The sequence below is a fragment of the Scyliorhinus torazame genome, chromosome 7, assembly GCF_047496885.1.
Source record: "Scyliorhinus torazame isolate Kashiwa2021f chromosome 7, sScyTor2.1, whole genome shotgun sequence".
Lineage (NCBI taxonomy): Eukaryota > Metazoa > Chordata > Chondrichthyes > Carcharhiniformes > Scyliorhinidae > Scyliorhinus > Scyliorhinus torazame.
Window position 1 is genome coordinate 210,156,223 of NC_092713.1, and position 17,029 is coordinate 210,173,251.

General features: G+C 46.8%; 1 protein-coding gene across 3 annotated transcripts in view; it reads left to right on the plus strand.

Moving 5' to 3' along the window:
* The first annotated feature begins 1,613 nt into the window (after window positions 1-1,613).
* Window positions 1,614-17,029, plus strand: part of LOC140426820 (fibroblast growth factor receptor 4-like) — an 88,404-nt gene continuing 72,988 nt past the window's right edge. The window contains exons 1-2 of one of the 3 annotated variants that reach the window (XM_072512037.1): window positions 1,614-2,533; window positions 12,218-12,505. In XM_072512037.1, the coding sequence (XP_072368138.1) occupies window positions 12,400-12,505 (106 nt within the window). In that variant the 5' untranslated portion in view covers window positions 1,614-2,533; window positions 12,218-12,399. The remainder of the gene's footprint in view (window positions 2,534-12,217; window positions 12,506-17,029) is intronic. The other 2 variants (XM_072512035.1, XM_072512036.1) reach the window with 2 other exon arrangements.

Consider the following 17,029-nt stretch of genomic DNA (forward strand, 5'->3'; position numbering starts at 1 on the left):
GGGGGGTGTCTTAAATAATGGTGCCTGAAGCGAGGTTAAGTGTGGCCTCGGTGGGGCGTCCCCACCGAGGCCAGAAAAAAATGACAGTCTCATTTGATAGGGTAATTTTTGGCACTGAGAAAGACCCTGCTATATGCGCCCAAAACGGGACTCTGCTTTTTGCACGTTAAACTGTGTCCACCATTAATGGAATGGTGGGAAGGGTATGTGTCCATGTTGTTCCATAATTGGATTTCAGCCACCCCACCAAGAGATGTGAAACACTGGATGGGCAGCAGTTCCACCTTAAAGAGTTATAGAGGATGAATGCATGGCTTTACCTGACATTTCCTGCAGCCACTGATTTGAGAGTAGCAGACAGCCACCCATTCGTGAGGTTTGGAAAGATCGAGAAAAGGTGAGAAAATTGACTTTTATTCAAGAGTTATCCTAAAATGAATATGCCATTTTAAAAAAAGGCTAAGGGATCAAAGTCTTTCAGGTGACGAGTAAAAATCTCCATGGAAGATAAAGGTTAATAATGAACAGATACATCCAATTTTGATATGTACTTTGTTGTGTAGTATCTCACAGTGTGCCAAAGGCCTAATTTGTTTGTGTTTTGATAACATTCTTGTGAAGCGATGGGGCATCTTAGTACATTAAAGTCACCATATGAATGCAAGTTGATGTTGTTTTGAATATTCTCTCTTTACTGACTTATATGGCAGAATGAAATGAATTGCCAACAAGGCAATAGTTGTGTTTGATCAGTGTGAACTGAGCCATGTAGGTGAGGAGAATTCTGTGTTGGTTGATCTCAACTAGGGTGGCCTAATAGTAGCGATAATAGTCTTGGTGCCTTTGGGCTTTGGGAAAGACAAATCTGATGGGCTCCATCCTAGATGAAAACCTGGAACCCAATAATCATACAGCTTGTTGACGCTTGCTGTCTCAGCTCATAACTGAAGAATAGACACTTTGGGAGAGGCATCACAGGGCAACTTGTAACAGTAATCTAAATGAATCTGTAGCTTCTGGGAGGTATTGGAGGATAGCCAGCACAGGAACTAACGCCTACAAGAGGGCGGGGGGGGGGGGGGGGAGGAATTGAAGGCAAAACAAAACTTTTAAAAATACAAATTGTCAAATCAATACTTGTGATAAATATTCTGTCAGGATTGGAACCAGATTTTTCAGTAGGCTGGGACAGGGCTCAAGGTTGAATAGGGCAGAGGAAGTGTTTCCACATCGTTCAGACCAAATTTCGGCAATAATGTGCGAGAGAGAAAAATTACAATAAAGAATATTTGTATAATGCTTTCAAATGTCAACTTTCACTCACAATTCCCCTTGAATACTAAAAAATATGTGAAGAATTCCCTCTTGGTCAGTCCCTTCTGGAGGGTAGCAGTGTTTTCTAAGTGACTAGGTACTGTAGCAGAAAGCAGGTTGTCATTGTTGCAGCGAGGAGCCCGCATTGAAAAGGGTTAATCCTATTCTCCACAGATAGGACAAACGCTACCTTTTCTCCTTCTAGTGTGTGAAAGGATTTTAGTGCAGAGCTGGGGGGTTAGGGGGGAGGTGCCAGGGGACTGGAGCCACCCCCTCTCTTTCAGCTCCCTTTAAGAGCTATTGTTACCTCAGAGTGAGTGAGAGATAGAGAACCTTCCAGCAAACAGTGGGTGTAACGCGAGAGCTGCTAATTGAGATTTCTAATGCTGCTGACCCCTTCAGGGCACATGCTTTGGCAATACTGTCTCAGTCAGACAGTGTGCAGAGAGCGAGCTGAGAGAACAGGCAAGAGAGCTGTGAGGTCTGCAGCTACATCCTCCGTACAGTGCGAGTACAAACTGGGACACCTCTCTGGGAATAGCAGTCCCATTGCCAGGAGGCGACGACGGCGTTTGTGTTAAGAGTTAAAAACGTTTTCTTCAGTGATCCAAGTGTGTAAACAACGCTCTTCCCGCCTAGAACTTTGTGTTGTTTACTTTGGAATTAACTGTGTAGCACATTTGTGCCTGCCAGAGTATGAAGTCCGAAGGCAGTAAAAGAGGTGCTATCAGGTAAAGTCGACTCCTGGCTGTGTCAAAGGTTCGCAAGTTGCAGGAGAATTCTTCTTCTGGCAGCAATTGTATTTCACAGGAATTGCTGGGACAACCAGAGAAGCGAACTTTCCTGGGATTAACCAGTTTGCATTTGAAGAAGCTTTTGCTGGAGAGTTGGAGACAGGGATTGAATACCATTATTGGAGCTCAGGTTTAGTGTATCTGTGCCCCATTTCTTCCCTGTGCAACGGTGGAACCAGTCTCCCTTTCGATGTGTTTGTGACTCTGACTGACTGGTGTACAGATACTCGTAGAATTTCTTGCAGCATTTTCCGTTTCAGTGTGCATTGAGGGGAAGGACAACGAGTTGGTGGAGTTCCCTGTATCGTAACACACGCACCTTGATCTTGAGACTTGTATGGATCAACCGGTTGTTCCAACCAGCTTCTGAGGTTCAACTCGTACAGTTAATAATTTCCTGGGATGCTCTGAAGATTTTCAAAGAGGTAGGTCTTTTGCATTAAGTAAGCAGTGGTGATGGCAGACACGTATCTGCCTGTGTGTGTGTTTAATGTATATCAATCTGTGCGGGTTGAAGCCTCCTGATTGCTTGTGATAAACACCAGAATGCACACTCTTCTGCAACAGATTGTGACCAGCCCAACAGTGCTGTGGATATATAATTCTCACGGGTGATATGGAGAAATCAAAATATTTCCCTGGGTGCATCTGAATGATTCCATAACCCTGTTATTCCACCACCCCACTTTTCCTGTTAATTTTCTTAATGTTCATTTCTCATTTCAAGGAAGCCAGTCCATTCTTAATAATTAATTTTCTTTGTATCAAACTGTTGCAGGGGAGAAATGTATTAATATTATACCATCGTTATCAGGTTGTGGACACTCATACAAATTTGGAAGGAGCAAGTCCATACCTGAGAAGTAAGCTTAACTCCTTCCTCTGAAGCAACAGTGTTTTATTCTTTAGCTATTGCCACCTGAAGATTCAAGATCAAAATAATGAATGTGGTGAGAATCACTGCTTTCCTTCATTCTAGTTAGTGAATGGTTGTGAATATAGTGAGAAATATATATAATAATCAGATTATCACGTAAGATTCTGGCTGCTGCGACCTGTTACACTGAATTAAATTTAACCCTATGGGACATTTCGTAGAATCATTCCTGGGAATTAAGTATGATTACACCTAAGATCCTTTCCAAACAGAACAAAATCACTCACCCCAATGTCTTCAACATTAATCTTTCGAGATGAGTGTGGTCAGTGAGGTGGTCATAAGAATCTATTTGTAATTTTTCTACCAGATCTTTTCATTGATTCTTCCTACTACACAATGTTAATTAAAATGAACTTGCAATGGTTTACACTGTAAAATTCGTTCTAACCCAGTCCTTTTGCATGAAGGTTTTGATGTAAAATGACACGCTCTAAGCAGGGCTGCTGCTGCTGTTGGGGCTTGTATCAGAAATATATCATTCACAGGAACTTGTCATGGTGGAGAAAAGCTAGTCTTTACCTAAAATTATGTGTATTTACAGTAATTTTACACCCTTGAGGCAGTTTCCTGTCTACAGATATCACCTGGTTAATTTTAATCAAACTGTAAATCCCACTGATCCACTTCTGAACGGGTCTCAAGGGATAATGCCATATCCACCTATTCCGATCACCTGCAGTAACCCTCCTCTGCAATAATAATAATCTTTATTGTCACAAGTAGGCTTACGTTAACACTGCAATGAAGTTACTATGGAAAGCCCCTAGTCACAACATTCTGGCGCCTGTTCGGGTACACAGAGGGAGAATTCTGTATGTCCAAATTACCTAAGGGTATGTCTTTCGGGACTTGTGGGAGGAAACCGGAGAACCCAGAGGAAACCCACACAGACACGGGGAAAATGTGCAGACTCCGCACAGACAGTGACCCAAGCCGGGAATCGAACCTGGGACACGGGAGCTGTGAAGCAACAGTGCTAACCACTGTGCTATAGTGCTGCCCCAGATAGGCTAATAATCACTGGCTTACAGATACATTTATTGTCTTAGCCATTCAAACACTAACTCAGAAGGACAGAAGTCTCATTCTTTTAGAGGACTCTTATAGTGAGAACAAACTATACTCTGCCGGAGAATTCCAAATGCGCTCTCAGATTGAGTCTTACTCCCATGCTCAGGACCTCCTGGTGTAGTTTTCTAAAAGTCATTGCCTTGCACTGGTAAGGAAATCCATACGGTAAGAATGAATTCAATGAGATTTGATCTTTTGGAATTCACTGAGGAAATGATATAAATCAAAAGGGTCAACCTCATTCAGACTACTTAAAGAAAACCAACTTCCTTAGAGGAAATAGATAGTCCCCATCAGATTCCAGTAGGCACCAGCCAGTACGTGCTGAAAGCATGAATGATACCTTTTCCAATGCATATTAATTACTGTTTAAAGTTGCCTCTTATCAATGTGCACATGAGTGATTGTAATAGGAGACATTGTACCTTGCAAGGTTATTTTGCACTGTTCCTAAATTAATTCACTGGAATAAATAAAGCAGCATTATTATGAACTCATGGTTTAAAAAAATTTTTTTTAGAGTACCCAATTCATTTTTTTAAATTAAGGGTCAATTTAGCGTGGCCAATCCACCTACCCTGCACATCTTTGGTGTGTGGGGGTGAAACCCACGCAAGCACAGGGAGAATGTGCAAACTCCACACGGACAGTGACCCAGAGCCGGGATCAAACCCGGGCCCTCGGCACTGTGAGACAACAGTGCTAACCACTGCGCCACAGTGCTGCCCCGTGAACTCATGGTTTTACAAGATACCGCTAAATGTATTAAAAATGTATCCAAACTGACAGTGGCCTGCTGTTCTGAAATGTAACAGAAATATTGCAAGCCCACTGTAACTGATTACATCTCAAAATACTTCACAAAATTGGCCAATGTGCTGGACAAGAATTCTGTAGCAGGCCAGGAGGTTAAGGGTGCACTGTTAAAAATTGGTGCATTCACTCACATCATGAGATTTATGAAAATCGTGAACCATCACCCACCCGCCCACCCACCCCCCTCCCTGCCCCATGCCCAAGCTTAGAATACTTTTGTTTAAAGTAAATGAAGTCAGTGGCTCAGTTCATTAAGATATCCTATATGTGGGACAGGCAGACCAGGAATATAAAAATTCTGATTCATCATTTCTGGCAGGCCAAGAGGTAGCATTTACTTTCAACACTCCTGGTTAAGGACAGAAAAACATTCCAGGATTCCTGCACCCAAGTCGTATCCCCTAACCCCAGTTAGACATGTACATTTGTGGATTTGGGAAACTACTAGTGCTGGAAAGTAACCCAGATCTACAGAACAGCTCAGGAACACATTCAATAGGGGAGGTAAGAGGTTTGCAGAAAAGAGCTGTTATTTTTTTGAAGTGCTCGTTAATATTGGAATATATGAGAGACATAATAGTGTGCTGACCGTGGGGGACAGATCAGTGCTGACTCTCTTCTCTTGCTCTCTGTTACGAAGTGTATTACAAATATCTTGGAATTATCAACATTTTATTTGATTCCATGGATCAGAAAGCTGATGCTTAACTCTCCTTAAATGTATTTGATCAGCACGGTAGCATTGTGGATAGCACAATTGTTTCACAACTCCAGGGTCCCAGGTTCGATTCCGGCTTGGGTCACTGTCTGTGCGGAGTCTGCACATCCTCCCTGTGTGTGCGTGGGTTTCCTCCGGGTGATCCGGTTTCCTCCCACAGCCCAAAGATGTGCAGGTTAGGTGGGTTGGCCATGATAAATTGCCCTTAGTGTCCAAAATTGCCCTTAGTGTTGGGTGGGGTTGCTGGGTTGTGGGGATAGGGTGGAGGTGTTGACCTTGGGTGGGGTGCTCTTTCCAGGAGCCGGTGCAGACTCGATGGGCCGAATGGCCTCCTTCTGCACTGTAAATTCTATGATCTAATGTTGCATGTAATCTCGGTATTTGACCCACAACGGTGGACATTTAATCCAGCTCAAAAGGCAGGCACATAGTGGTTGTTTTACGGTGCATGAACAATTTCTTTACAATAGAGCAAGGTGGTCTGAGTGATAACAGAGAGAAATTCTAGTCCTAAAAGGTGAATGAGTACTTGTAATGCAACAGGTATCTTCTCAGGGCATCTTTTGAGGAACAATGGGATTCTCTGATCCTGAGGCTAAGTGTTCACTCCGTCGTAAACGCCATCGCGTTTCCTGACGGCGTCAACATGGCCTCCGGAGCAGCAATTCTGACCCCTACAGGGGGCCAGCACGGCACTGGAGTAACCCACGCCACTCCAGCTGCCGATCCCGGCGTCAGTTGGGCTCCGCGGGTCTGCACATGTGCAGTGGGATCGGCGCGATTTCCGCGCATGTGTGGGGTGTCTCCCTTCTCCGCGCTGGCCCCGACGCAACATAGCGTAGGGCCACAGGGGCTGTGCGGAACAAAGGAGGCCCCCCTAGCCCGAGAGGGCGGCCTGCCGATTGGTGAGCCCCGATCGCGGGCCAGGCCACAGCGGAGGCCCCCCCTGAGGTCGGTCCCCCCCCCCCCCTCCAAGGCCGTCCCCGGATCCTTCCACGCCGAGGTCCCGCCAGGTAAGACCAGGTTAGAGCGGCGCCTACGGGACTCGGGGGTTTTTTTGTACGACTGCTCGGCCCATCCCGGGCGGAGGGCCCCGTAGAGCGGCCCCTGACCGGCGCCGTGCCGGAGCCAATCGCGTTGATTCTCCGGAGAATCGCGTCCTGGCGTCGGGGTGGCATGGCACGATTCGCGCCGGTCGCGGCGATTCCCCGGCCTGGCTCCGGGGTGAGAGAACCCAATGTGAATGAAATCTTTAGTTGCAAGGCTGCTTCACTCTCTTGCAGGGGCATGTTGCATCAGCCACCCAAGCTGTTGTATAGTATCTTTCGTGTTAATGGCTTCCATATACGTGCATGTGATGTTAATGGTCATAAGATAATATAGATGAGGAAGATAATTTGTCCGCCCTAATTTATCTGTTCAGAGAAACTCTTAACACCAGCTCACTACAGCATCCAATTGTTTCCTATATGATTCCAGTGCTTTTATTTTCACTTTCTTCAAGACATTTCTTCCACATTTTAACAATTTATTTTGTGAAGAAACATTTCCTGATATCAATCCTAAAATTTCCTTTCACCAGCTTAAAGCTGCCTCCTCTAGTACTGCTTCTGCAGTTGAATTTAAAGTAATGTTCTGGATTATCTTTCCTGCAAAAACCTTCTTTGGAGAAGAAGATATTTCTCATATCTTGCTCATATCTTTTCTGCGAATACTTGATGAAAGTATTAAACTGTACATTTACATTTATGTAATCATCCTCTTGGTATAACCTATATTATTGCACTGTTAACCCGAACCCCCTCCAATTTTTTCATTTGTGCGTGAGCTTGAATTCTGCCTCTTTTGCTCACTATCTGTGCTGGTCTGGAGACTAACTATTCCAATCCCTCTTGGAAGTCCATCTGTTCAACGCATTCTGTATACCTATCAGAAACTCTTTCTTACCAACACTGAGGAGGTGGCTTTGAAGGTAGGGGGAGGCGTGAGGAAATTTGGAACGCCGCATATTGGTTCAGCTCCCCGATATATTCCTGCCTCCAGGAGATCCGTGTCAGGTATCCATCAGAGTATCATAGAACCCCTACAGTGCAGAAGGAGGTCGTTCGGCCCATTGAGTCTGCATCAAGCCTACTCCCCCACCCAACCAGCTCCATCCCCCGTAACCTAACCTGCATATCGCTGGATACTAAGGTGCAATTTAGCACGGCCAACCCAACTAACCTGCACATCTTTGGACTGTGCGAGGAAACCGGAGCACCCGGAGGAGACCCACGCAGATAGTCTCACCTCTAGCAAGATTGTGACTTCGGTCGTAACCCTGATCCGTGAGGGGTTGGAACACCCAAATGCTCTACATGACTGAAAACTTTTGATGATGATAAAGATTCAGCTAGAGTTCCAGTCTTGCCTGTATCTGTCCAACTCACTTGGTGTGCTAACAAGAGACTCATCTGCCTTTCTCACAGTGTAGGAAACAGGGGTCTGTCTACCTCCCTCAGTCTGTGTGCCTGACTGGCTCTAAATATTCCATCTACTCTCTGTGCAAGCCTGTGTCTGTCTGCTGCTCACTCAGTACCAGTTTGATCTCTACTGCCTACTAATTCTGCCTGTTATTTATATTGGATGGGAAGAGGAACATTGTAAGAGGGCAACTTCATATCCCCACATTGACATTCATTGGTTTGGGTGAGATAAAGTACCAATTCATTAATATCAAATGGCCTAACCCTTATGATCAGAGAAGGGAATTTCCTGATGTGAAGCATCAGTTTCAGTTTGAATTTACGTATTTCCCAACGTTCCCCCCCCCCCCGACCTCTATTGAAAACGTTACCTCCTGGTGTACGTACGTCTAGTAACTTATTCAAGTCGTCATTAAAGCCTCAATTTTAGGACTAGCAGACTATTCAACTATGGGAGGCACCACAGACAACACAATCCTTGACCTCACCTGACATGCACTCCAGATGTTGGGGAGACTGATCGTTGCACCTTTACTTAGCTGAGAATCAATCGTGGGATCTTTCAGATCTGTGCGATTGTCTGAATGAGCTCGCTAAACTATCAGGCGAGCCGACAGATAATTCACTGAATGCCAATTAAAGTCCACATCACTGTGGTAGGGACAAAGGAGAGTACAGAACGGGGAGCTGGCATTATGACAAGGGACTGGACTCAGAATGAGCTGTGAATTTTATGTCTAATTATGAAGAGAATAGCTTACACAATTAAGCTGCAAAAAAAGCCCGCCTTAGTCCACTTGACAAATGCTAGACAAATGACAAATGTCAGAGATAAGCGACGAGTGTTGACGTATCAGAGCCAAAGCTTTGGGGTTTCAGGAACGGTTGGTTGTAGTTAGTGAATGGGTGTATGGGGGTGGGGGTGGGGGGTGGGAGGAGGGGGGAGATAGATGGAGAGATCGTGCTTTAAACCATGTTGGAAAGTAAGAGAGTTCTTTGTCAATCGTGTGCTAACAGCAGAATGAACAGATGGCCCTTGATGTCTCAGACAAGTGAGAGCGGACGATAGAAGAATTACTCCCCTGTCTTGAGCAAAGCTCTTTCGGATCCTGACTTTAAAACAACAGGAAGAGAGAGTGAGAGGAAGACAGACATGCTCTTTTCAGTAGACAGAGGACCTGCTGTTAGTCAAGATTGCCTGCTTTCACAACTGTTTGCTGTTGTGCTCCCAAGTTAAAGAAACTAATCAAGCATACTGCATCTTTTCCTGTGATCTCGAGTGGGCAGGGGTGGGGGGTGCGTCGGGGGTGTGGGCGGCAGGTGGGGAGGGCTGCCTCTTTCAAAACTAGAACAGGCCCCTTGAAACTACTTCCATGTCCAGTGAGTGAACATTGTATGCGATATAGAGTCTTGTTGATATGAGGAGGTGGCATCCATTTAATGAGCTGCATTACTTTCAACTGCTTGTTCAGTCCCTATTTTCAGACAGCATTCCCTTTTCCCAGTTTCCTCACACACTTTCTGATGATGCAGTGTCATGAGCTCCACTGGCTCCCATCGTCCGACAAAACTTTATCCATGAATCAGTGTGGCAACTTCCAGCACGCTATTCAACTGTGGGGATCATCACAGCTGAACCAAAATCTTTATTCATTCAATCTGAATGGACTTGCAAGAAAGAATTGCTGTACTGTGGTGAAACATGGAAATCCAGGTTGATTTTTCCTCTGCAAAGCCAAGGGCTAGATTTAGCTCTTGCTGCCCAGGCGGAAATTGAATATAGACCCTGTAATGAATTGGGGATCCTTGTGCATGTAGCATCACATTGGGCAATGTATTTTCTCATTAAACCATGAGTGGGCTAAGAGTGCCTCGTTAATAATAGAAGCATGCATTTAAAAGATCAAAAATAAAATTAGTTCCCTGTCCAGATAAGGAGGGGGCTTGTATCATCACCTGTAAAATTCTGTATCCATTGTCTTATGGAACAGAATGGTCTTAATATACAATGCACCAGATTTTCTGACTGAACTTAATAATTAATTTACCACAAGATTAGTAGGGGGCATGATGGCACAGTGGTTAGCACTGTTGCCTCACGGTGCCAGGGACCCGAGTTCAATTCTTGGGTGACTGTCTGTGTTGAGCTTGCACATTCTCCCTGTGGGTCTCCTCTGGGTGCTCCAGTTTCCTCCCACAGTCCAAAGTTGCGCAGGTTAGGTGGATTGGTAATTCTAAGTTGTCCCTCAGTGTCCAAAGTTTGGGTGGGGTTATGTGGTTACAGGGATAGGGCAGAGGAATGGGCCGATGTGGGATGCTCTTTTAGAGGGTCGGTGCAGGCCCGATGGGCCGAATGGTTTCATTCTGCACTGTAGGGATTCTATAATAAGAGCCACAGTATGCATACTATATTTTATGTACATTTGCTAAATGCAAGACTGCAGGCACACCTTGAGGTTTGAAGATTGCATGCAGGTATGATTCATCGGATGTTGCAGACTTTTATCAATGCCAGGATGCACAGGTGAATTCGAGGGCTCTGACTAGCAAGCTCCAACCTCATTGAACAGAAAACGAACCAGTTCTCCCAAGTGATACAAGTCGATTTTGCTGATTTCAATTTTGCTGAATTTTAGAACAAAATTCATGGGATGTGGGCTTTGCAGTCAAGACCAGCAGCATTTATTGCACATCCCTAATTGCCCTCGCGAAAGTGACCCTCAGGTTCGATCCCGGCTCTGGGTCACTGTCCGTGTGGAGTTTGCACATTCTCCCCGTGTCTGCGTGGGTTTCGCCCCCACAACCCAAAGATGTGCAGGGTAGGCGGACTGGCCACGCTAAATTGCCCCTTAATTGGAAAAAATGAATTGGGAACTCTAAATTTAAAGAAAAAAAAGAAGCAGGAGATGAGAGAAATCGGGGAGAGGAATTTCAGTGTTATCATCTGAACAGTCATCTGGCGGGGGAGGGAATCCCAGACCCTTGAGGAGGGTTCACCACCCCCATCCGTCAACCCCCACAATCTTCATCCCATTGATTTCAATTGAATAAAAATCAAATAGGTTGTATAATAATAATAATTGCTTATTGTCACAAGCAGGCTTCAATGAAGTTACTATGAAAAGCCCCTAGTCACCACATTCCGGCGCCTGTTCGGGGAGGCCGGAACAGGAATTGAACCCGCGCCGCTGGCATTGTTCTGCAGTACAAGCCATCTGTTTAGCCCACTGTGCTAAACCAGCCAAGGGGTAGAAGGCTGGTTTGCCACATTATCACCCAGGGAAATAAAGGTGACTCTACCTCAAAGGGTCAGTAATTGAGGTTTCAATTCGCTTTGCACACCCTGCACTGGAGATGACTGCAAGTCTACATGGTAAGGAATGGCTTGTGACGAATTTGCCGGGTGTACTTACTGATAATTCTTCCGATTTAGACCAGTCAATGGCAATCTCAGGTAGAAATCTGTAATAAAAGGGAAGGGAGCAGAGGTGAATAGTCCTCATATTTACTCAGGTATTCATAGTCAAAGTCTTTTTAAAAATAAATTTAGAATACCCAATTCATTTTTTCGAATTAAAGAGCAATTTAGCGTGGCCAATTCACCTACCCTGCACATCTTTGGGTTGTGGGGCCGAAACCCACGCAAACATGGGGAGAATGTGCAAAATCCACACAGACAGTGACCCAGAGCCGGGATCGAACCTGGGACCTCAGCGCCGTGAGGCAGCAGGGCTAACCCACTGCGCCACCATGCTGCCCCTCATCGTCAAAGTCTGATCCCAATGAAATAAATACCGACAATAAAATAGCATAAATAATTTCCTTCTCTTTCTTTTTCCTCCTCATTCCTCCAGCCACCACCCTTACCGTCCACATTTCTTCACTAGACAACCACCAGGGATCTTGAATATAAACACATTATATGCCTACCAAGAACAGTTGGGACAAATTCATTGGTAAAACACTGCAGATAAAACACTGTTTCAGTCTTTGTGACATGCAAAGTAATGCTGCATTCACCTTTGAGATACTTAGTGGAAACAAGCTTTCACAGGGGGAGCTGTTCATTTTGAGCTGATCATTTAATTTTATTTTCCAGCAGACTTCCAGCACCTGAAGAACTGATTCACAGGCCTCTGTCAATGAGTGGACAGAGCGACTGAGATACAAAGTGTCGGGGGCCCATCTATCTCCCAACATCACCAATGAGTGCTCTGAGCAGCTGAGTTACAAAGATTGGAAGGTTTACAATTCCTTTGATTTTCAATCAAAAGAAGAGGAATGAGCCACGTGCTGTATAAACTGTGTCTCTACATGGTCATCCTCATTACGCTCACTGTGTTGAGGCCCACTAAATCACAATTGGAAGAGAAGACCACTCAACCAGGTAAGAGTAAAATTATGCTAATTGGTTGGCAATGTAGAATTCTCTTATCAGAGCTCTTGCAAAGACTCAGTGAGTGAAATAAGCCTTATAGACTGGGAAGAGTCAATCCTTAGTTAAGTCTGACTTAAACTAGCTCTGGATCAAATAATACTCCTGTGTAATGGCAGGTGAACTGGATTTCATTCCTCTACTGACTCCTGGCTGATGGTTGCCTATTGCTAGTTCTAACTGCATGGAACTTTCATTCCACGGGCAGGATTCTCTCAGCCCTGGGCCGGGCCGGAGAATCTCCGCGGCCGGGCAACGCCGCCCCGACACCGGCACGCGAATCTCCCCAGAGCGGAGAATCGGCGCCATTGGTGCCGGCGTGGTTGGCGCGGTGCCGGTCACGGGCCGCTCTACGCGGCCGGCCCGCCAATTCTCGGGCCGAGATGGGCTGAGCAGCTGTTGTGGAAATGCTGTCCACACCTGCTGTCAGCCAGCGGGAACTCAGCGTTGAAGAGTCGGTTGGCGGCCTGTGGGAGGGGAGGGGGGCTCCGACCACGGGGGGGGGGGGGGCCTCCGATGCGGCCTGACCCGCGATCGGGGCCCACCAATCGGCGGGCCGACCTCTCTGGCTGGAGGAGTCATTTCCTACACTCCAGCCCCTGTAGTCCTGCGCCATGTTGCGTTGGGGCGGGTGCGTTGAAGGAACCAACTGCGCATGCGCGGGTTGGCGCCGGCGCCACTGCGAATGCGCGGATCCCGCAGCGCCCAGTTCACGCCGGGATCCGCAGCTGGAACGGCGTGAACCACTCCTGTGCCGTGCTGGCCCCCTGTAGGGGCCAGAATTAGACCTGGGAGCGGCCTGTTCACGCCGTCGTAAAATGCAACGGATGAGAGAATCCCGCCCTCAGTGCTTGGTTGTTGAACCAATTTCTGCTCTCCGCTGCCTCTTACCTGGGAGCTTCAAGACAACTCAGTTGCTGGACTGTGTTAACCTCTACTCCAAGAGGCAATTTGGCTGAGGTAATGTGAAGTTGCTTTTGTCAGTGAAGCCATATCAGAAGATGACTCATTACCTCATGAATGTGGGACAACAAAAATAAACTGATCGGTGAGATTTTAACAAACACCTGCTGCTCATTATAGAGCTTCAACATATTGGTTGAGCAGTTCTGCAGGCTATGATCATATTGAGAGACTGCACCTAGAGTGGATCAACAATATATTTTTTTCTCCCTCGTCTTTTCCCTCCCAACTATCTCCCATCGCCATCTATTTTCCAAAACGTGTTGATTCCTTGCTGGAGCACAGCTTCATAATACCAGTCACCTTTTGATAATTTGCCCAAGTGACGATTCTTGGTATGTGATCAATGAACAGTGAGTACTGATGACCTATTTGACCATGGGAAGCCCCGCAACTGGGCATTATTCCGTTCTCACCTGACATCTACACACAGTCGTTTCCAACCGCAGTTTCTGGCTTGCAGTCTGTAGGAACACCATTATACCTCCCTAACCATGATTATAGCACCATCACCTCGCCTCCCATTTAAATAAATTAAACCAGAACAGGCCAAGGATCAAACCGCAAAGCTTAAAGGGTGAATATAAGAAAATTGTTTAGGACCTGCTGTTCATGAATCCTGTTTTATGCTGAGTCAGCTGATCCTGTTCTATCTGCAGCAATTTACAACCATAACCACATGAATTATTAGAAGTCGTCCAACCCCACCCCCCAAACACATTATAAAATATTATAATACTTTGATTTTCTAAGACCTAAATAGTGATGATTTGGTTGTGGGAGACATTTTAAGGTTGCCAAGGGAGCACTGTGTGATTTGTAACATGTAAATCTTTCTTGGTGTGCAAAGGGTTAAAGGAGGAATATTAGGACGTAGTGCAGTTACTGAGGGATTTGCTGCGTGAGATCTCATTAGCCTGTCTCACATGCTGCCCCCAAAGTCTCGACCCAGAGAGAGGCCTTTGTCCACAGAAATGCGCACTGTAATCTAGCCTGCTTTTGAGTGGTGGCCCAGTTATTGTCCCTGGGAATTGTGTACATTTGTGTATAAAGAGCACCCGCTCAGGCTCGATTCTGTGTGTCACTCTATCCTTCAATGTTCCGGGCTTTAATGTGAGATTGGTGGCCCCAGGCCAAAACCTATGAAGTAAGGGGGTGGCTGGACCAGGGGGAGGCGGGGGAGGGGGAAGAAGGGAAACGAAGCTGGCCTGCCATTCTGGAAAGCACAATCCAACCACCCCCCCCTCCCTCAACCTCCCTCCCTCCCCACTGCAGTCTGTGGCAGCAGAAACAGAAGCTGTCAGTTTATTATGAATGGAGTGAACGTCTCACACATAGCAGCCAAGATGAGGCGTGGAGTTCACACGGCCTGCAAGCAACTCTGCTCTGCTCCTCTTGAATGGAAAGTGAAGGAACTTGGCTAATTTTCAGGAATATTTAATTGTTGCAGACCTGGAAGCCAATTAAGGGTTGCTTGTTTAATGAATAGCAGGATTTTGGCTGCAGAAGTCTCCTTTTCCACCCACCCTCTCACATTTAGGCACTGGAGTTTTGGGGGGGAATTGTATAAAACTCAATCTAAACTTCAATTTCTTCATATCGGTGGAATTTGTCGCAATGCACCATCTAGATATGCTTTCATTTCAAAGCTTCTAACACTATAAATGGCAGGACACAGTCTAGCCATTTTGTTATGCAGATTGTGTTGGATTAAACTAATTTATACCACAATTGCATCAATTGCACATTGTGACTTAATGAGTAAAAGTACCACCAAACTATGGCTGACGGTTAAACGTGCAAGGGAGACATCTGTGTTCTTGTCGTCCAAATGTAATTTTTTCGTTTGCAGTTTATCCTCCTCATTGCTTACCCATTTATATGGTTCCCTTGCTTATTGAAGTGTCCTTCAGTGACCAGCTGAGCAGTCAGAACCTCCAATATTGTCAGCTATGATTAGTTTATTCGATCAAAGAGAAAATAAGGTTTGTTGCAAGTCCAGGCAATTGAGACCCACTGAGTGACAATACTTGCAGCAGTATGGAGAAAAGGTGAACCTGTGATACTAGGGGCGCGATTTAACGGCCGCGCTGTACCCGACTCGGGATGCGACGTGGCCGGTGATGCGCAATCAATTACTCTCAAGACGAAGTGATTCATAACTGAAGGCTTTAATCTGCTAGAATTCTTCCCCAGCAGCTTCGATACAGAAAGTGAAGGCTGCTGGGATGGCACCGTTTCGTATACTCCGCCTCTCAGGGCGGAGCTACATACAACAGCCAATGGTAGACTCCTGGGTCTAACCAATGGTCATCCACCTCTTAGGTACCGAAATACCTGGTACTACCACATTCACCCCCTGTTAAAAAAGAGCCCGGCGGGGGTGGTGGCCAGCGTTAATAGTCGTCTTTCACATGGTATGACCAGGTATGGAGGTACGGTGATGTCGAGGGTATTTACAAAGTTTCATAGTGCCGCAATCAGTCGATCGGGTGGCCTGGTCGTCCTTCTGGAGCGTCTGGGCCTCGGCGTTGATTCTGATGGGGGTCCCGGCGGTTGCGGCTCCGGGAGCGTGACGTTGTCCTCCCTGGCAGCTTCGTCACCCCTAGGCGGCGCTGTTGGGGCAAAAGGTTGACGGAGGGGGAAGGCGCATGTAGGGGGCGTCGGTGTGTGGTCGGGCCTAGGCAGGAGCGGCGGGAGTACTGACCCTCCAGTTAGGTGCTGTGGGGAGGGTGGGGGTGGGGGCAATGGTTCGGGTGCGCGTGGGGTTCCGGCGGGCGGCAGGTCCCGAAGGGAGACTGTGTCTTGCCGGCCGTCAGGGAACGCTACGTAGGCGTACTGGGGATTGGCGTGCAGCAGGTGGACCCTCTCGACCAACGAGCCCGGCTTGTGCGCCCTCACATGCTTCCGATGCAGGATGGGTCCGGGTGTCGTTAGCCAGGTTGGGAGTGAAGTCCCGGAGGAGGACTTCCTGGGGAAAACCAGGAGATGTTCATGAGGTGTCTGATTTGTGGTTGTACAGAGCAGCGACCGGATGGCGTGGAGGGCCATCGGGAGGACTTCCTGCCAGCGGGAGACTGGGAGATTCCTGGACCGTAGGGCCAGTAGGACAGTCTTCCTCTCTACCTGCCCGTTTCCCCGGGGGTTGTAACTTGTCGTCCTGCTCGAGGCGATGCCCTTGCTGAGCAGGAATTGACGCAGTTCGTCGCTCATAAAGGAGGACCCCCTATCACTGTGTATGTATGTGGGGAAACCGAACAGTGTAAAGATACCCTGGAGGGCCTTGATGACGGTGGTTGCGGTCATGTCGGGGCAGGGGATGGCAAATGGTAATGGGGAGTACTCGTCAATCATGTTCAGGAAATACGTGTTGCGGTCGGCGGAGGGGAGGGGGCCTTTGAAATCCATGCTGAGGCGTTCAAAGGGATGGGAAGCCTTTATCAGGTGTGCCCTCTCTGGCCGGTAGAAGTGCAGTTTGCACTCCGCGCAGATTTGGCAGTCCCTGGTGACTGA